Source organism: Crocodylus siamensis, chromosome 11 (assembly GCF_052110815.1).
Source record: "Crocodylus siamensis isolate JL-2025a chromosome 11, ASM5211081v1, whole genome shotgun sequence".
Taxonomy (NCBI): domain Eukaryota; kingdom Metazoa; phylum Chordata; order Crocodylia; family Crocodylidae; genus Crocodylus; species Crocodylus siamensis.
In genome coordinates this window covers 15,469,272-15,490,525 of record NC_143405.1, presented here as the reverse complement: position 1 = coordinate 15,490,525, position 21,254 = coordinate 15,469,272, and the positions used below count along the sequence as shown (strand labels likewise).

Here is a 21,254-nt window from a genome sequence, read left to right as displayed (position 1 = left end):
ATGTCTGGGGAGAGATCCTTTCTCTTTTAATGTCCTGGGCCATTTGTGATACTTTCTCTGTCCTGAACAGTTTCATCGGATGATCAGCTGATGAACAAGCATCTAATTGCTTCTTTACATGTCTATGAAGTTGAGACTTGAACAAATCATTTGCCGTGACCCAGCTCTGTCTGGTGGGCTCCAGCTGAATGGATGATCATCAGTTTAATGACCCTTCTTGTTGGCCCAGTGTCAGGTGCATCAATTTTTCCACGTCTCTTCTGTGGCTATTGGCTCAATATAGTTGGCAAAGGACACACAAATAAGCCCCACGTTCAAAATGGACTTCATAGTCTGATACAAATACACAGAGTTCTCAGTATCAAACAGAGCTGTACATAGATAGGTTTCCCAACCCAGTACATCTAATGTCTAGATCTTACAGTTATTCATATATGTAACTCTACTTGTATGCTGAATGTTTGCTGAAATAAAGTGCAAGTTTGCTTCATAAAGGAAAAATTACAGATATTTTCTATATGTAATCTTTTTCTTTATTTTACCTCATTGAAGCACAGCTTAAGTTTAAAAAAAAAAAAAAAAAAAAAAAGGATTTTTTTGGTTAAAAAAACAAACAAAAAACCCCAAAGCAAGACAGACTGTCATAGGCCACAGAACGACTTTAACTTTAAAAACCCCAGTGATTAGCTTAGAGTCAACCCTAACTTTAAGAACAGCTGTATTGTGAATCTAGCAGTGGTGAAATGGGTTGACTGCCTAAAGCATTTATCTACCGAACAACTCATGCAGGCGTCCTGCTCTCTTCACCAGCAGGACTCATACTGCTTGGTACCTTCACCGGTCCCGTGTCTAAAGCCTCGTTATGTTTTGTGTCTAACTTGTTGCTGTTGGCCGTCCTGGGCCATTTTGTGACAAAACCTGCAGAGATGACCGTTTTAGAATCTTATCAATTATCTTTGCAACACTGAAACCATTTTGTCAGATATCTGCTCTCCACTCCCCCCATCCCATTGCACCTTACTGAATGTGATGGAAGATGATTGTTCAAATGCAAAATATCTACAAGACTGCATTCCTTGGTTAAGTATCATTGTTTCCATCTGGCGTCTCAGCAGCAGATGCTTTTTCTATGCGACTCCAAGCAATGTAATTGATTCATTTGATATGACTGAACAATGAGCTATGCTATATTCATAATAGGTGTTTATAAGGACCCTTTTTGCATGGGTTGCTGTTCGTTGGCATCTCCAGTCCGGCTTGGAACTAGGCCTCCCTAAATGCACTTGGCGCCAGTGACCACTGGTAAATTTAAGATTGAGATGACACATTCTTGGCTGCAGTCTCTCTGCCCTGGGCTTGCTCCTGCTAATGTTGGCCTGTGGACAAGTCTCCTTGGCACTGGGCTGGCTGGGAAGGTTTCTTTGTTACTTTGGCAGCCCAGAGGCAAATTAGAATTGGCAGTAGATGTTGATCTCTAAGAATGTATCTCTATCAATTGCTAGGAGATGGCTCTTTCTTTGTCTTCTGCTTTGGTGGAGAAGAACGTAGAGTAGGCATTTCTTTTTCCTTACAGGATGCACTGAAACTGGTTTTGAAACAGTGAGTTAATGGACATGAAGTGGGCCAATGCGCAATGAACTGGGAACCTTTCTTCTCATTCTGGAAAGTGTAAATAAATGTGTAGGCGCAAGCTTGATGCACAGCTAGAGCAGGGGTGCTGGCCCATGATGTGATATCCAGCCCACAGGGTTTCCTGTGGGTCCAGAAATTTGGCAGCAAGGGAATAGTGGTACCGCTCCCTTGCTGCCATGTTTTTGGGCCTGAGTGCTGTACCAGGCTCCCAAGATAATGTGCAGCACTGGGGCCTGGGGCCCAATCCTGGTGTGTGCATGTGGGGCGTGGGGGGTGTAAGGCCCCCGGGACCCAGTCCTGACTCACAAAGGGCATGAGGGGGTAGTACTAGGCTCTTGGTCTGACCCTGGTGAACAGGACTCAAAGGAGGCAGAAGCTCATGCATGAAGAAACCCTGTGTGACAAATGGCCTTTCCCACTAATCTCCTCAAGAACCCCAGCGCCTCTCCCACTAATCTCCTCGACTCGTTGAAGTTGGCCCTCTTGAAGTGTAGGGCTACCGCCTTGCTGCAGGCCCTTGACACCCTGCGCTGGATGGTGAATTCCAGCAAGCAATGATCGCTATCGCCCAGGTGGTCAAGGACCTGGAGGCCCCTCACCAGGTCGTCGCCTGTGGCCAGGACCAGGTCCAACAGGGCATTTCCTCTGGTGGGACTGTGCACCTCCTGAATTAAGTGGAGGTCCTGTATCTTGGCCAGGAACCTCCTGGAACGGTCTGACCTGGCTGACTTTTTTCCTCCCAGCAGATGTCCAGGTAATTTAAATCACCCACGACAACTACATCCCTTGCCTTAAGTGCCCTGCAAGCTGGCCTGAAAATTCCCAGTCCAGCTCCTCCCCTTGGCTGGGGGGGTCTGTAGTAGACCCCCACCATTAGATCCCTCTCCCCACAGCCCCCTTGTATCTTGACCCAGAGCACTTCAGCTTGCCCCTCCTCTGACCCCATTCTGCTGGCAGAGGATGTGTATTGCTCCTTGACATAGCGAGCCACACCCCCGCCTTTCCTTCCTTCTCTATCTGGCCTGTGAAGCCTATAGCCCCTAATGCTAACTGCCCAGTCGTGCGATGAATGCCACCACATTTCTGTAAGCCCTATTATGTCTGGGTTTGAACTGGCTATTCTGAGGGCGAGTTCCTCCTGTTTGTTCCCTATACTACGAGCATTGGTATATAGACATTTAAGGCCTTGCCAACTGTGTGTGCCACCCCCTGATTTGGGAGACTCTCTGGACTCCTGTTTCTTACCTGGGCACTCCTTGCATTTGTCACCTGTCTTGCTTGGGCGGTGTCTCCTCATCTTCCTGCAGCCCCCTCCCCTGGCGAGGCTAGTTTAAAGCTCGCTGTACGAGATCAGCCAACCTGGAAGAGAAGACACGCTTGCCTTTAGGAGAGGGGTGAAGCCCATCCCACCCCAGCAAGTCCCCCACCTGAAAGCATGGGTCATTATCTAGGAGCCCAGGGCCTGCCTGGTGGCACCAACTGTGTAAGCGCCGGTTGACTTCACCAATGCAGACCTCGTGTCGCCGTCCCCACCTACTCACTGGAAGAAGAAAGGAGAATACCACCTGCACCCCCGTCTCCTTAAGCTTGTCCCCTAGAACCTCAAATTTCTCCATAATGTGGTCAGGGTTGCCCCTGGCCGCGTCATTTGTTCCCACGTGGATGACAACCATGGGGTACTGGTCTACAGGTCGAACGTAGGCCGGGATCCTCCCCGTGATGTTCCTAACCCAAGCCCTAGGCATGAAGCAGACCTCTCGCACCATGGGGTCAGGCCAGCAGATGGGACCTTCCAGTCCTCATGGGATGGAGTCTCCAATGATGAGGACCTGGCATTTCTTCCTGCTGGTGTTCACTTTCTGCCCGTTCCTTGTCATGTGGGGAGTGGCATTATCCCTACCAGAGGCAATTTCTCTTTCTCCGTCACAGCTGCCAGGGCATCAAACCTGTTCCCCAGGTGAACCTGGGGAGCTTCCACCACGCTAGGCCTAGCTGCTCTGGATTTGGACACCTTCTGCCACTCCTGCGTTGGATGCATCTCTTGTGAAGGCTGTACAGTGGACAGCTGGGCCTGCAGAGAACAGAGATGGGCATTAGTTTCATCCTCTGCATCCCTGATATCCCCCTCAGCCTGCTCACCTCAGCCTGGAGCTCCCTCACCTGCTCCTCCAGGGCCCTAAGTTGTGCACAGGAGGGACAGGTAAGGGGACCACCAGCCCCCCCCCCACACACACAGGCAGGGGGGCAAGGGGCTGCAGACCCCACCATGAGCTCCGTCTTGGTGGAGGCCTCAGAAGAGCCCATGGCAGGCGGCAGCACCAGGGTGTGGCCCCTGGCAGCCGTGCTCCATGTCTGCACCATGTCTGCAGAGCTGCTCCTACTGCTTTTGCCTTACGCGACTGCTGGCGTGCACTTACAGAGCGCGCCTGTTTGTGCTCACTGTGCGCGCTGCCCGCGTGCAGCTCAGGAGTGTGGCTCCCTGTTGGGTGAGCTAAGAGGGCTCCAAAGGGCTTCTCCTCCAGATCCGCCTCAGCTGTGCTGTACCCTCTGCCCAACTTACTTTAGGGGGAAGCTGCTGCCTCCACCGCCGAGGTAAATGGATACACGTGTGTGTGTGTGGCACACGTGCGCCCTGCTCCTGCTCACCAACTGCCGGGGGTTCCTTCCTACCATGGCTTTTTAAAGGCCACAGTTTGAAATTCCTGCAGTTGGCCCTTCAGCCAATCAGGCCTTCCGGCTAGGCCGGAAGTGCGTGCCAGTGGCCACGCCCCCTACCGACACTCCCGCTGGGATCCGGGGTGGCAGGCAGTACCACCCCAAGGGACTAGCTGGAACTGCCCCCCCTGCTTGGGGGAAAGGCCCCCGCTAGATCCCCCCTTCCGCTTGTCTGCTTGCCTTCGCGTGGCTCCCTGTCAGGCGAGCTAAGAGGGCTCTGAAGGGCTTCCCCTCTGGATCCACTTCAGCTGTGCTGTACCCTCTGCCCCACTTATCTTAGGGGGAATCAGCTGTTGCTGCCCCCGCCGCGGTCTTCTCCATAGCTGCTGCCTTCACTGCCGAGGTAAGGGGGTACAAGTGTGTGTGGCACACGTGCACCCTACTCCCTCTGCTCCTGCTCCCCAACTGCCTAATGAACTTAGGAAGCTGTTCAGGAGGGCTGCATGAATGTTGTCACCATGACACTTATGATGTAGAAGTAAGCCTGAGTTGTACAGTGGGGCTGAGCCCTGGCCTGCAGCCTGCTGGACAGTACATCCCGCTACCTCTAGGGGAGGACTGTTCTGAAATATATAGGATTAAACAACTCTGGCATGCATCTAGAGGACCCTACAAAGTTAGGAGTGGCTTTCATTGTAGGTGTTATGGCTAGTGAGCATAGGAAGTGTGTATCCACCCTTCCTCTGTCAGCAGTAGTAGCAGGAGCTCACTTTTTCCCACTGCTTTTTCATCTATAGGTCTGATCAGTGGATGATCTTGATGAATCTCATTCTGCTCATAGTGAAACTGAGTCATAGAAAGCCGATGCTAGATTGATTTTGGTAAGGACCCAACTAACTAAGGGTAAACTTCCCCTTAAATTTTTTTGGGCTGTATTTAGGGAATGGAGCACAAGGTAAATCATAGATGGGGTGGGGGAGGGAAATCTTCCTTCAGCATGAGATAAGTGTACACAAAAGTTTCTAACTATTAATGCGCTAGCTAGTGGCTGTTGTCGGGGGTGGATCCAGACAGGGTGTATTAGCACAGTCATACTTTTCCATTTCAGACTATACTATGAAAACAGCAGCTGGGGACTCTCTAAGTCCCCGAATCAGGTAAGAATCCCTCCCCTACCCCACACTCTTGGCATCCCCATCCCTTCCCTTCTGTGCTCAATGGCATGTCTCCTCCAATCCCAGCTCTCCCCCTTTGCTGCCCACTGCTACCACTGCCCTGGCTGACCCAGGGGCAGGAGGAGTTCCCAAGCTGTTCCTGCCCTGCTCCAGACTGGCTGCATGGGGACCTGGGCTCACCTGGCTGGTAATGACAGCAGCAGGAGGCGTGTTCCCCCTCCTTTCTCTCTGTTCCCTATCAGGCTGGAATATAAAGACAGTTATGCTGGATCAGACCTGTGCCCCATCTGGTCTAATATCCAGCACCAGCTACTTCAGAGGAAGATGTAAAAAGTCCTGCAGTAAACAGATAATCTGCTACCATGCAAGTCTTCTTTTCTGTTCTCAGTGTAGCACAAGCCCTGAGGTTCAGTATCACTTCCTAAGGCAGCATGTGTCATTTTTCAAGGTTTAGTAGGTGCTGATTTTCAATAGAAAGCAATAGTTTGAACACCATGCTGAATTCTTTAATGATGTGATGTCCTTATAACTACAGAATGCCAGGGACAGAGGATGGGCTATTTCCTTTGGTTAATCTTGGTAGAAGCTGTAGAAAGAAGCTTCAAAATTCAGCTTGGCTGAACACATCACTAAGGCTGTTTAATAAATGAGCTTACCTTGCCACTGCCTCTCTGCCAAGGCAGTGCAATCCCATGGAGATATCAGTACCATGAGCTGCATCAACCACAGCTAGTAACTGTCTTAAGCATCTGCAGAGGCTGTCTTGTTTGGTATTTGCATCTCATGCAGCACAAGTCTCTTTTCTTCCAGCTCAGGTGGGTTTCAGAGGCTCACTGGCTTATCCTAACAGTGCAGAACCTAGCCAGATGAGGCTCTGCTAAAATAAATAAATGGAAGCCTGCTTCAGGAAGACTGGGAGAAGGAAAAATAACCAGTGGGAAAGTGCTGCAGTCTGAAATCATTAAACCAGAAGGGCAGTGTCTGTGCTCTGCAAAGCTGATGTGTTATATGCTTTGGATCCAAACACTAACCCTCCCTTTCCCCTGTTTGCCTCTTCATTGGTGTTTTTGACATCTTGTTCTCATTTATTTAAATCTCTCTCCTGCTATCACTGGGGTGGGGGGAAGGTGCTAATGGTATCTGATCTTCCCAAAATATTTCTGTAGTGTTAATCATCATGGTTTCTAAAAGCTAATCTCTTGCAGGGACCTTTCCTGTAATACAAAGATGTATCATAGATGCCAAAAATTTAACTACTCTTGGATTCTTTTGTTTAGTGTGTTTTTTCCCCTTTCTGTTCGTTCTCTTTCTTTCTCTGTGGCCTTCCTTCTTTGTGGCATCCTTGTTACATGGACTCAGGAAGCTCTCTTGGCACTACCACATGTGGGTAGTGATGATGGGGAGTAGGGCTGTGTGAAATTTCGCTGGCCGTTTCGTTTTGACCAATTTCAAGGTTGAAACAGCAAAATCGAAACAAAACAAAGGCCCTTGAAATAGCCTTGAAACAAAACAAGACTGGTCAATGCATTTTGACCTTCAAAACCTTTTGACCAGAGGCTGGGGATGGGAAATCAGTCCAGCTGGACTGACTTGCCATCCCCACTGCAAGATCTGGTAGAGGGCTGCAAGGAAGCCCAGCTGGGCTGCTTCTCGATCCCCTTCACTAGATTGCATCAGGGGCAGGAGGCAGCTCGGCCTGGCATGATCTAGCACAGGGGACGTGAAAGCAGCCCAGCTGGGCTGCCTCACCACTCCTGGCGCGATCTAGTGCTGGGGATGGGAAGTGAGCCCAGCTGGTCTGATTTTTCCACCCCTAGTGAAATTCAAAACAGTGTTGAAACAGCCTTACTGTTTCAACGGAACAGCTGTTTTGACTCAAAATAAAATTTGAGATGAAATACTGTTCCGTTATCCCATTGAAACTCGAGGCAAAACAGAACAGTGCTGTTTTGCACAGCCCTAAAGGGAAGCCTCTTGTGAGCAGACTGATTTGGTGGTCTTTGGGTTGGGATGGACTGTGTGGCATGTTCTGGTCTTCCACTCCATGGGCTTCTCTTAAAGCAGTTCTATTTCCTCTGGTTCACAAGAGGCATGGTTGATTTCTTGCAAGGGATGTAGGCCATACTTAAAGGATATGAGAACTCTGTCCTGGGAACTAGTGCCTTTGAAAGAACTTGGGAGTCATAGTGGATAATTGTCTGAACATGAGCTTCTGCAGGCTAGTGGGACTACTGTGGTTCTGCAGACATATAAACAGGGAAGTAATAAGTAGAAGTAGGGAGGTTATTTCACATCTGTAGCTGGCATTGGTGTGATCACTACTGGAATATCAGTCCGGTTTGGATGTCTAGACTTCAGTATGCATGATGGGCCATGAGAATGATCAGAAGACTGGAAAACATGCCTTGTAATGACAGCCTTAAACCCCAAATCCAGTCCCATTCACAAAAACACTCATGGTTAAAGTCAAACACATACTTGCATGCTTTCCTGAACTGAAGGCCTACATGAGGAGAGAGAGTTCATTCTGCAGGGTTTCCTTCAATGTACCAGTTCAGCTGAGATGAATTAGTGGTAAGATGAACTTGTGTCCATTGGAACATATTCTGAGACCTGCCAAAACTCACTTCACCTGTTCTGACTGACCCCTGGGCAAAGACCATTAAATTCAGAAAATTTCCAGCAGAAGAAACCAGCAAATCTTTGTGATTTTTTTTTTTTTTTTTTTTTTTTTTTTTTTTGTCCCTTCTAGTTCCTGTTTGGACTCAGATTAATGGCCATTCTGTGCTAGCATGCTGGTTGCAGTACAAACATTTACCGAAACGGCAGTGAAAATTCTTAAACTCTTAAGACAAGAACATGGGATCCTTTCAGTCTGGTGTGTTTCCATTCCTTTGTTCTGAAAGCCATCGGCACGTATTCCTCTCTCTGCAGGCCGGGAATTGCCTCAGTGCTTCTTCATCTTCCTTGTCACATGGGGAGCTAGGAAAATGCAGATGAAACCCAAATTTATCATAAAAGTAGCAAGTCTCTCCCAGACATCCCAAATCTTCCCATGGGGCTGTTTTCTCTAGGAAAGCCTTTCTAGGAGACTAAAAGTAGAATTGATAGATTAGTGTGTCAGAGCTGGATCAAAGCAGCTTTCTGCTCAATTGACTTGTTATTCACCAGAGCAGCAGATCTGTGCCTTGTGTGTATATATGCTGACAAGCTGTGGTGTGCCTTGGGGTCTGCCCTGGAATAAATCTCACACCTCATCTACAACGGGAATTGGAGTGAACACAGAGGCTGGATTCCTCCCAAGTGATGGCAGATGCTCATGCAGATGGGATTGGCAGGGATCCCATTGAAAAGTAACCAAGTCAGGCTGTCCACACCCTCCCACCTAATGGATTACTGGCTCCTTGACAACCCAGTGCATTCGTGCAGATTGGCCCCAGCAGGGTGTCATCTTGGATGACTGACTACCTCTTCCCAGCCTCCTGGCTGGTACTGTTATTTCTCTAACACATGTAGGAGAAGACAAATCAGAATGAAAATGGGACGTGTGTTGGGTAAAGATACACAGATGCTATATTTTTCCTTTTCCTTCTGAAAAATTGAAGCAAGCCCTAAATTGTTTGGGCTAGTGAGATGTTTTACATCAGGCAATTCAAACACAATAAGAAGCAAAGGAAATATATAAAGCAAAAGTTGGAGTCATGAGGGGACTTGGGTGACATTCATAGACTTGAGGTGCTGGTGTTGCCATGGCCTGCCTCGCCTCCTGGTGAGGGTACTCAGCTGGGATGAGGAAGACTCAGGATTAAATGCTTCCTCTGTTCGATATAAATCAAGGAGTTAGATGCGGTTCTCCCACCTTAAAATAATGTGCTAATTATTCTAGGGTAAGTCTCTCCACGTTTCTTCTTGAAGCTATATATTCTTGTCTACATAATTAAATATTTGTTGGACCAGAGCGAGAGAGTAAGAGAGACTAATTCTATGTCCTGGTGTGGATAGCGCTCTCCAGGGTGGATGGACTTCCTTGTTCCAGCCACGGTTCTATGAACACTTAATTATTGCTACAAAGTGGTGTTGTGTCAACCAGAAAAACCAAGACTGATTTGCCTCAGAATACTCTCTAACCTAATGATTAAGGCATTACTTTTTCCTGTGAGGTGAGAGACTTGAGTTCAAGACACTGTTTTCAGATAGAGGATGAACTTGAACCCAAGTCCCCCATATTTTGAATGCCCTAAACACTAAGGCAGCGGTTCCCAAACTCTGACAGATTGCGCACCACCAATTTAAAATGATACAACCTTATGTACCACTAGCAATTTTTTTGCCCTCTAAAGTATTTATAATAAAACTGTTAACACATACCAATGACAGGTTGCCTGAGTACCACTACTGGTACCCATGCCACAGATTGGGAACCACTGCACCAGGGCGTAAGAGTGCCACCACCACCCCTGCTCTGTGAATTGTTCCTCATCTACTTGGGAATCTTTCCTGTGTCTTGTTTAGGAAACTGGATTTCCCAGGCTCGCAGACCAAAAGCTCTTTGCCTACCTAGTTCAATATTGCACAGAGGTAGAGGTTTTTGATATAACCAAAGAGCAGGAGAAAGGGAAAGATCATGTCTTTTAATGTGGTGGTAGCATGTAGAAGCCCCGTGTCAAGGAGCAGGACGTTATTGTGCAGTACAAGAAAACAATGCATGTTTTGGGTATAACAGTGGTAAGAGCCCTGCAAATATCAGGGAGAAATGAGATCTCAATGGTCTTTTACATCTGTGATTCTCCAGTTTAGGGAAAGATTCAGATAGCAAGGCACAAACACTTTTAGGCTATGAAGGTGATGCTGGAAGATGCATTGATTTGTACTTGGAAGGTGAACAGATACTGCAGTGAAGGACACCTTACACAGAAATGCTCTTTAGTCTGAGAAATGCATGTATGTGTGTTTATGTTTGTTTATATTGGTTATATCTTGTTAATGAGATTTATATGACATGTCTGATTCTAATGTTGGAACAGATAGAGACTGCTGCTTTGAAGTTCAAATAATCATAAACTTGATTCCAAATACTGTTTAAAATGGGAACTTCGGTTTCTGTTAAGAGCCCTGGCTGTACCTGCATCTGCTGTTACCTCCTGGTTGCTGTTCTTTTTCTGGGTACATGGGCCCATTGCAGCCAACTTGGAGTTAAGATTGTCCTCTCTGTCCCAGCATGTTGGCTGAACCTGTCTTTTTGTAGCCTGCTAGCTGCTGGTTTTGCTAATATTTTGCTCAGATTATTATTAACCTTTGTTCTCCTAAACCTGCGCTGCTTGCCCACTGCCTTCATTAAGAGGAGTGGCTAGAATTTCATGCTGGGTCCACAATGTTTGGAAACTGTGCCCTATGAACCATGCAATCCTCTCCATCCCCTGGTGATTCCCACAGCTAGAACTATTCAGGTCCTGAAGCCAGTATTTTCATCCTCAGCCATGATTAAGACCCAGACTAGTACAGTTTCATAGCAGAGTGTCAAGGTTTCTGTCATATTTTGTTTTCTATCCAGTAAAAATTATACTTCTTGAACACTTTTTATGAAGGCTTAGTGTAGAACGTGAAAGGCCGTAGTCCCTGCTGCCGTTTACTGGTTAAGGGAGGAGCAGGATAAGGCAGCACAGGTGGGTCCCGCAGCACTTGAAAGTGCTACAGTGACACAGCTGCATTTCCTGCAGCCGTGCAGTCTGACGCTCATTCCAGCCTCCTGGCTAAGTAAAGGGGGTTGTGTTTAAGTCCGGTCCATGGCCAAGTGGTGGACATCTGAGATGTGATTTGCCCTCCCTGGTAAAAGGCGTATGTGGAAGACTACTATCATTCAGGCTGTGGTGTTGCCTGGTCATGTCCTCCTCTCTGCTCACTAGGGTTTCCAGCCAAGGTGATGAAGGTTTCACTGATGTTACAGGCACCTTCCCTCCTCTCTTGCTTACAGTCTGTCCTGGGCCTTTTCTAATGAGCTGAAACAAGCTTGTAAAGACAAATTCGAATATCCAGGCAGGCAGCAGCTCAGTGCTGCTACAGTGAGTTTCTCTTACCTGTCGGAAGGTGTGTGAAGCTATTCCTTGGTCCCAGGGAAGTGAGCTACATTTTACTCATACAAGATATGTGATATTTTTTACACAGGATCTTTTTCTTGTGCTTGCAATGTTACACATGCCCTTCCTTTCTGTGATATGGAAAAACTGCTTTGGAGGAGACTGGGCAGCCTCTCCTTAGAGTGCACCATAAGGCTAAATAGGCTGCATTTGTGCCTGTAGTCAGAGTGTAATTGTCTCCTTACAGAGAATATAATGAAAAACTAGAGGAAAATAGCAGCATTTGGCTGTTGTAATCTGTCCTGAGTTGTGAGACCCTCTCCCTCCAATTCAAAACCATTTTATTGTGCTGTTACCTATTCAACACCACTTTGTTGTTGATGTCCAGTGCAGTAGCAAGCATATTGCTGGTAGTTTAATGATGAAAACAGCATTCTGGCTGAAGGAAGCATTACATATTTTATATCTTTCTGTTTCCCCCTTGCAGATGAAGTGAACTTGCTGGATAAACTGACTTCATATGCCCAGGACCTCAGCAACATTTCTCTCAGCTATGATGAAACCAACTGTAGCACCTTGGAGATAGGGCAGTACTCCACTCTCAGTGTGCCCACCAGGGAGGTGTTTGGAGACAGGTAGGCTGTTTTCCTAGTTCTTAAAATCTGGTTTCCTGCACACCTGGTTCATGCTTTGTCCTGGGTTTTTTTTTTTTTTTCCATCTCCATTCTCCCTCCCAATTCTTCTAAGGGCTTGCTTATATTACAAGGTTGCTGCCACCATGCCTGTGCTGGCATAGCTATGGTGGCAAACATCATTATGGAGACACTCTGCATAGTGGCAGAAGGCATTGCAGAAATTTAGCTGGTTAAAACCCTCTTTGTGTGCGAGTTGCCTTCATACAGGGTGTTTGGTTGGCATAGGAAAACTAGCTAAGAGGTATGATGTTTTCGCACCACTGTTCAACATAGCTGTGTCAGCAAAGCTGTCATGTAGTTAGAATCCAAGTGTCATTTCTGTGTCCTAATGGCCCAAAGGTAAAACTTCTTTGATCTGCTTCATGCCTTTCTCTTTCATCAATAGTTCAATGCATCTCCCATTTCTTTTAGCTCTCCTGACTGGAGGTCAAGGTCAGGGAAATGTTTAGTGTTGAGCACTTTTTGCTGAAAGAAATTTTTTTGTAGGGGGAAATGCTGATTTCTTAGACGTGAAACGTTGCTTTGGAGTGTATCAGTTTTATCACAATGTTTGTCAGGAAGTTTTCTTTCATCTGGGATGGCATTTTGAGAGGGAGGGAGCTTCCCAATAACCCTGGGATAGTGTGTGCTGTCTTTCAGGCTCAGTGAAAACACATACTATATTATCGCCTTTGTATATATAAATAGATACTAATGACATAATTATAAAAAGGAGACTATGAGAGAGACTTCCATCCCAGAACAGCCTGGGGTTTGAACCTGGATCTCCATATTCCTGGGGTTTGAACCTGGATCTCCATATTCCCGTTGAGTGTACCAGCCACGGGGCAACTAATTTGTTCTGGTGCTTGTATGCGTGGAAGATCACTTCCTTATTTTTGTTAAAAATGTGAATGTCTTGAGTTTGTCCTGATGTGGACCAGGAAAAAAAATGGGAAATGAAAATATTTGCAAGGCCAGCTCTTTTCAGACGATACGTTTCAGCCCCTGGCAGACTCACAGTTTCAGTGGAGTATGCTGTCATAGCCTGATTTTTCTCAGACGGTGGGTGCTTTTTTTAAGTTCTTTTTCAATGAGGCCATTTTAAGGTGTTTCAAATCAGGCATCCAAAATCACTTGAAAATCTAGGCTGTAATATGTAGCTTTTGGCAAACGTCCTCCTTCCAAAATTCCCTACAGATAATTAAAACTACAGATTGACCCACCTTGTAATAGGTAACAATTTATTACTATTTTCTGCATGAAATAACTTGGACGTAGAGAAGTGAAGTGGCTTCCTGAATGTCCCTCTCTAACCCAGTTCTTGGCTTCAGCACAAGAATGGGTGTAGTGCTCAACACACTCTCACAACTCCTTTGCATTGGCTAAAACGTGCAGAACCAATTAAGGTTTTCTGTCACTTCCAATTATAAGATCCTGTTTCAATTGCTTTTAATGTTGCCAAAGTTTAAGCATTTGGCCAGAAATGTTATGTTCAGAGGGTCTGTCTCAGGCTGAATTAATATCAGGGAGGGGATTTCAGCTAGAACAGTTCAGTTTCATTCTGAGAATGATTCTAAGGAAAATTAATTTTGCTCGTGATAAAGTAAAGATATCCAGATGTTTTGTTTTCTCCCCCTTCATGTTCCCTGCTTTGGAGCAAGGGCTTGGCGGAAGGTATTTTCCATCAGGAACATGTCTTTTGCAATCTCTTTGAAATTGCGCACAAGTCTGGCCAAGTGTTAAGACTTTGAATAATTGCAACCCATGGAGTTTGTGTTTTTGTGGGGGTTTTGTAATCAAAATCCCCACAAAAGACTGGGGTAAGAACTGGGTTTGAGTAGGCAAATAGGACAAAGAGCAATTTCAGGAAGAGAAAGGAAGCCTACATTGTTAAGGCAATGTAATGCTGCTTTGGAGAACTGGATTCTTTTTGACATAAAAACTGTGTGATACTGAGCAAGATGTATATAAACCACCCTTTTTACTTTTGACCCCAAACTGCATTGCCTCTGTACCTGATTTGCACAAATGAGGAGCAGACATAGCTGCAGCTGATGTCCATACAGCACCATACCTAAACTCCTGGCAGTCCCAGGTGAACTTTTAGCGTCAGGCTCCGCATTGCCAGAGATAATGATGATAATAATAAAAATTTCCATTTTTAGACGCCCTTTCTGTCCAGGCCCCGGGCAGCTGCCCAGATTGCCCATACCTGTGTCTGGCCATATGTCCCCCGGGCAGCCACCCAGTTCACCCATACCCGTGTCTGACCTTGTGTCCTTGGAACATATAAAGGCCCATAGACTGCTACATTCTCTGTAAAATTAGTACCTAGGTGACTCTGGGCATCCTGCATGGATGGGTACTTGAACTTTACTATCGTTGTTCCTCTGATTTTCATCAGGAAAATGAAGACACTAATACTGTTTCACCTCATGAGGTGTAGTGAAAATAAGCTCATTAATATTTATAAAGTGCTTATGTAGTACAGGGATGAACATCTTAGAAAAGCCCTGCAGAAAATAAAAAATTTTGCCTTCGGGGCAGGATTTGTATCGACTGTGTGGTCCATACGTTGAACAATAAAGGGAAAGCAAAGTATTAGATAGCTGTTCTTCAAGTGGACAGTATTTTCCTGGGGCAACAAAAGATGCTAGGACCTGGTAGAGAAAAAAATATGCAGCCATTAAATACAAACAATATCAGAATCCATAAGGGAAGGGGATGAATTAAGGATACATAGGTAACTTGAACTCCAAAATCTGGCCTTTGCTAACATTTGATTGATTAACCTTGCAAGGTTAATCACTCTTTAGCTTAGTTTTCTGTTCATGATCATATATACGAATAGACGATTGCCCAGTTTGTTACACCAGGTGATATAAAAGACCATGCTTGGTTTTTCTCTCTCTCTCTCCTAGGTTTGCAGATGAGCTGAGTGTGCTGCTGAAACTCAGGTACTCTCTGAAGGAGGAGACTAGCCTCTTGACTATCCTCAGTCATCAGAGTGACATGCTGTTCCAGATAAGAATTAACCCCTATGCCTTAGTCTTTGTCACCACCAGGAGGCGCCATTATGAGTAAGTTCTAGCCATTTTTTTTTCTTTCTCCGCCCCAAAAATACAGTGTAGGCATTTCCAATGGGAGGCACCTAAGATGAGCATGACCACGCCAAATATGTGCTGGTGAGAACTAAACGGTGACTGTTCATGCGAGTAATGTCTTGGGTACTAGATTCTCCATTATGTTCCCATTGCTGCTCATTTTGCATGCATTAGCATGTGATGGTACCCACAGGTCCACCTTTTACACACTCAAGGGGTGTGTCTACACGAGGTGCTACTGCACCCTGGTTACTGCCCATTTGTTTAGTGCTTGTAAAAGTAAGTACTAAATAAATGTGCAGGAACCCAAGTTACTGTGTCATAGCACAAGCAAATGCCTTTTTTTGTGACGCTGCTGCACAATAGCCTAATGCTACTACACAGTAGCGTTGTGGCATAGTTTTTGCCGTGGGACGGTACTACGCAGTAGTATCAAGCTCCTGCACAGTCAGAATCTCATGTAGATGCGCCCAACAGGTGTTTAATTATCAAGCCTGGTTTTTATGTGCAGAAAGATGTTCCAACTTGATCAGAGAGAAGTGTGAGTTGTTGTCCCATTGCCAGGGCATTGATTATTCACCAAGAGCATGCCAAACTGAGCCCAGGCAGCCGATCATACTGGAGAGAGATGGTGGTCTCTTGAATTCACATCACAAGAGGTTAGAAGAGACGGTTGTTTGGGCAGTGCAAAATATTTGCTGGCAGTGCTTCCTGGGCATTGTGTTCAGTCTCTCTCATCCTTCACTATCCGTTTTGATTAATGAGCTTTATTTTGGAGGCCTTTTAACAGCTTTTTAGCAGGGAGGTTCCTCTGTCTAATGCCTCACAGTTTTGAAATTTGGATTCAGGAGGAAAATAATTTGCTACACTGGATAGTTCACAGCTGGTGTGACAGACCCCAACCACCTCAACATGGCAGCTTGAGTGTGTTGTTGTTATTAGCCCAGCAATCTCATATTTCCCTATGGGAATTGCCTGCTCCTTTGGGGAGGTGGGGATGCAGTGTGGCCTAATGACTAGAGCACTGGACCAGGACTCTGAATACCTGGGTCCTAGTTTGTGTTCTGCCTGTGGCCTGCTGGCCTCTCTGCCTTTGTTTCCTCATCTGCAAAATGGGGGTAATGATATGGACCTCCTTTTAAGGGCTTTGTGGCAGTATTTCTGGATGTGAACACATCTGTTTTACTAAGGAAGTCTTTAAATCCTGTTTCCCATAGAGCCAGGAATCTTTCTTATCTTCTTTTTTTTCTTGGGATTGAGGAAAAAGAGGGTCCCTCACTTGCTTTCTTCATTAGCACCTTAGAACAAGTTTCTCTGAACTATTTGCCTGTCCCCTGCCAGGCAGGAAACATCCAAAGCAGCAGCTGGAGTGGCCTGCCCAGTGACAGGTCCCTGTTAACATGTCTCCAGGTTCAGTCATGTTTTGGCTCAGTGCTGCAGGTGACAGGATAATGGCAGGGTTCTGGTTGGAAATGGCTTTGTACAACGTGTATCGTAAAATCTGGCAGCATGAAGTCAGGGTTGTGTGAAAGAGGTGGGTGGGTGGAGGAAATGACAACCTAAAGGAGAGCCAGCTGACACAACCTGTGAATCAAGGATGGGTTCACAGCCAAGGTGGGAAAGGTGTTAAATTGCCATCAGAGTTTCCTTTGGCCTCTAAACAGCACCTCTCCTGGCACTACACACCACCTGCTTGAGTTTTTGCGCAGTCCTGTGGCAGTGGTAAAAGGTGAGTCCAGCCTTGCTAAAGGTATTTGTAATTTTGTGTCTGGCTGACCCACAGTCTGTCTGTCTTCTCCCCAACCCTGGGGCATGCAGGTTCCCAGTTACCACCCTGGGAGATGGGGGCTGGCACCGAGTTGCTCTCAGCATCACTTTGGAAAGACTGGAGCTGCGTGTGGACTGTCAGCTGGTTGAGAGCGTGAGCTGGTCCAATTACTTTGGGATGGGAGTCACCACTGAAGGGCTGGTCATCATTGGAGGCCTGATTGAACCCTTTGAGATTCCTTTTGAGGTGAGGGCCTGCTCCTTTTGCACACAGACTCTCCTTTTCCAGCTGTAAAGGAGTTATCTGCAGGGCGCTGGGTTTGGGGGGGCGCTTCTGTTCAGGCACTGCTTTACTGGGCTGCAGTTGCATTTGCTCCTGAAGATCCTTATCTCTTGCTTTGCTGATAAAAGCCATTTATTTTCAGTGCTTAGTGGACCTGCTGTATAAAGGCTTTGACAAGCACTGAATTGTCTGCCCAGAGAAATACAACGCTGGCCGTACGCCAGTCCGTAGAGAGAGACCCTTGGCAACCCACACTTTAATCCACTCCTCCCTCTGTGTTAGTTACACACCTTTGCCCACACTTTGCAGGGAGAGAGGAGGCTGCTTATGTCCTCTCTGTTATGTGGCTTTTCACAGGAGGCTTATGTAGAAGTTCATGAGAGCTATTCAGTACTGGAAGAATGAAGTAGTGGCGTGCGAGGACTGTTCTTTAAAGCAGCTGGAGTCAGAGCACTGGGGAGGTCTCGTTTCTAGCCAGGCCTGTGTACTCGTGACTTCTTTTCTCCTCCTAAAATTTCAGAAAAAAAATACCATCACACCTCTTGGCACTCTTACATAGCAGCCTTCCTCTGAGGGTATCTTCTCTTTATCATTGTCCTGCTCACCCTCCCAGGGACTTATGATTGTCTCCTGCTTTGCAAGTGGATAAGGTGAAGCCATGAAGTGGGAATGAATGACCCAAGGTTGACATCATACTGTGACAGGAGCTGGGGTCAAGCCACACTCCTTCCCACTACTACATCTTGTTGCCTGCAATTAAAATCATCTGTGCTGCATGGATGGTACTTGTGCTGTGCAGTTAACTTTGTTATTTGCATATCCATGGGGTCTATGGAAGATTCAGTGAAAGATCTGGGCCCCTTTATAATTAAGCATTATACCCACATGCATCAAAGTTATAGTCCCTTCTCCAAAGAACTTGCAGCCTAAAGATGTACAGAGATTAAAAATAGGACCTCTGTAAAAGACCTGCCTAAATCTTAGGCATTTGCATTGAAAAATCCCAGTAACTAACAAGGGATATCAGACTGCAGAAGCAATCAGTGCCAACGTGCAGCGCTGAGCTCCCATCATCTTGCATCAGGGGCCCCTTCCCTATTTTTTCAAGAACACATACAGCTGTAAGTTCCCCTCTTTTCCAATTTAGGTTTGCAGCCAAACCTATGGTCTTGTATTAAGACGGTTTCCCACTGGAGAGATTAGCTGGCAGCTTCCACATGCTGTCCTTTGCTTTTACCACTGTTTTACCACAAAGGAGTGGGCCTAGGTAGGGCAGGCTCACTCAGATGATTGCTCTGGACAGCTGTGTCATGTGGAACAATATGAATTGATAGGCATGGCTTGATGGCAGGTTACTCCACTAATTACCCTGGATGTACTATACGGACAGCTGAGAGAATAGGAGGAATATCAGGAGGAGGAACCAGCTCTGACTTTAACAAATTCATAACTTGAGTATCATGAGCCTTCTGGCTGCCCCCGGCAAGCAGGAAGCAACCCACTCGCTGCCTCTTGTTTTGTTTTGTCTCTCCCATGTAACAGCCAATGTACCAGGTCCAAATAGCCTCATTTCAACCTGCCCCACTTGCTTTTTAGTCAGTCCTCATGTGGAGCAGGCATCAGGGTTTGTATGTAAGCTACAGCCTGTTTTGTTTTCTTGCCTTTCCAGGGTGCTCTGCAGGAGCTGACCTTCGTGATGGGAGACCCAGGGGCTGCCCGTGAACACTGTGACGGCTACAATGCAAGCTGTACCAGCGCTTTTGGCATGGCACCTTTCCACAACTGGACCCACTTCTTGTGGGAGCTTTCCACAGAGGTACAGCTGAGGGCTGGCAAAGGAAGTTCCTGCGTTTTTGGCATTGTCCTCAAAATTATGGGATCCAGTTCATCCTAGGGGTAGCATCACTTAGGTCAATGGAGCAGCCCCTTTGATTAATTTGGCCCAGAGAGGTTCGAGTGTATGGTGTCTTAGTGTTGCCTATTCTGTGGTTGGATATCAGTGTGGTAGTGGTCTTTTTCTCTCCCTGTGTGAACATGACAGCGCATCAGATTACCTGGTCCTGCCGAACCTGTGCCCGCATAGCGCTAGCAGGCAGCAAGAGCTTCATTTATGGCAGATGACTTTTGATGTGGGGACAGCTGAGAATTAAGCATTAGCTTTGCAGTATTCGCTCTCTTGTCGCTATGTGCAGCGTATCCATGGCAAAAGCAGCTGACAGCTATGCTGCTTGGTTCATTCGGGTGCCTGAACAAAACTGGCTTGCTTGTAGTACCGTAGAAGGGGACGGGGGACAGCACTGCAGGGGGTGGCGGGGGGCATGGGGAGAAGCTGAATAAGACCTAGCTTGGAACAGGTGTGGGGGCATGGGCATGGAAAAAGAAGTCCTATATTTTGCCTATTGGGGTTGAGGGGCTTTAAGTGATCCCAAATCCTGGTGGCTCTCGCACTGAGCACATCCATTCTGAACAGCCACGCACAATTCACGGAGAATCCAGTAGCCTATGTGGGAGACATTATCTTGGCCTCAGTCCCTGCTGAGGTCACAGTGATCTAGGAGGTTTCATTAAGAGTAAGCTGTCAGTCAGCTACCCCTTTCTAGTTGGGATTTTTAAATGCTGAAGCCCTAATGGCAGACAGGTTTCATGCAAACGTTGAGTGGGAGGGAGGAGGAAATATGGCTTGGAGGGAGGGAATTGAACTTTAAGCAGTCTGTGCATGTCCACATGTATAAAATGGAAGAGGGTAGTATGGAGCAGTGCTCCAGCTGAATCAACAAACTCGGCCAAGAAGAGCACGGGATGAATACAAAGCGTTGCCCTCAGGAATCCCATTCCTATTCACGCCTGTGAGGTCTCTGCATTGAACTCCCCAATGTGTCCTCCTCCCCATGCTTTACTCTTTGAAGGTGCTGGTGTCCCTGAAAAGTGGCAGCTTGGTGAATCTGGCTTTTACCAGGGTTATTTAATTTTTTGTCAAGAGTTCCTGCTTTCCCTTGGTCCCTCTGGAACCTGATCCAAAGACGCCTGCCTCGGTCCTGCTACAATCCGTGCTGAGCTGAGCTGCTCAGGTTGAGCTCAGAAGCCAAATACATAGCAGGGGAAAGTCTTGATCTTTACTTCCTCTCCTTTATTGTCGAGGTGCAGGAGGTTAATCTATGCTTTCTGATGATACCCCTCGGGTTTTAAATGATGGAGAATAAGAAATCCTAATAGACCTGCTTGTTCTGAGTAGAATAATAGTCTGTACTCGATGAAGGGACCAACTGACTACTTCTCATGTAGGGCTAATAAGCACCTCCAGTCTAGGCCAGGGGCTGAGGTCTCCTACACATGATTCTTAATGCATAAGTACTGTAATGCTTAGCAGCAGGGATGAGAAAGGGAAGTTGAAATTTCAGCTATCCTTGATATAGGTTGGAGAGGCAATTGTAACTTCTTAGAAAGGTCTGGATGTCATAGTTTTCCTTTGGAGAGAAGCAAGGTTTTGTGCATGGCTCTAACTTCCTTTTGCATTTAATATCCTCTGAAAGTGGATTATGAATGACTTGGGAAGGTCTTCAGAAAGGGGGTCATGCAGGGTTAGGACATATGATCGTGGGATGAAGCAGGTATCTTTCTTGACCCTCTCAGGAATTGAGGCGGGGGAAAGACTTCTTGGCCCCTTGCTGCTGTTTTACATTCATTTCTATTAATCAGGATTTCTCTCATTACCAAGCCCAAATGGTGAGGGTGAAGGAATGAGGTTGGTTGTTCTGCTTTCCTACAATGTCATGTCCTTGCCTTTGGCCTTGGAACAGTCATTGGCTTAATTGCTTAAGCACTGGGACATATTCCATATTTATTAGAAAATCAATGTTTAAAAGAAACTTGAGCATGGAAGATTAACT

At 46.5% G+C, this 21,254-nt stretch overlaps 1 protein-coding gene across 4 annotated transcripts in view; it reads left to right on the top strand.

The window, feature by feature from the left end:
- LOC149855478 (uncharacterized) overlaps positions 1-21,254 on the top strand; it is a 233,254-nt gene that overhangs the window by 65,111 nt on the left and 146,889 nt on the right. For all 4 annotated transcript variants that reach the window (XM_090021385.1, XM_090021383.1, XM_090021384.1 and 1 more), the window contains exons 2-5: positions 12,024-12,171; positions 15,135-15,293; positions 17,136-17,331; positions 19,037-19,183. In XM_090021385.1, coding sequence (XP_089877511.1) covers positions 12,024-12,171; positions 15,135-15,293; positions 17,136-17,331; positions 19,037-19,183 — 650 coding nt within the window. The remainder of the gene's footprint in view (positions 1-12,023; positions 12,172-15,134; positions 15,294-17,135; positions 17,332-19,036; positions 19,184-21,254) is intronic.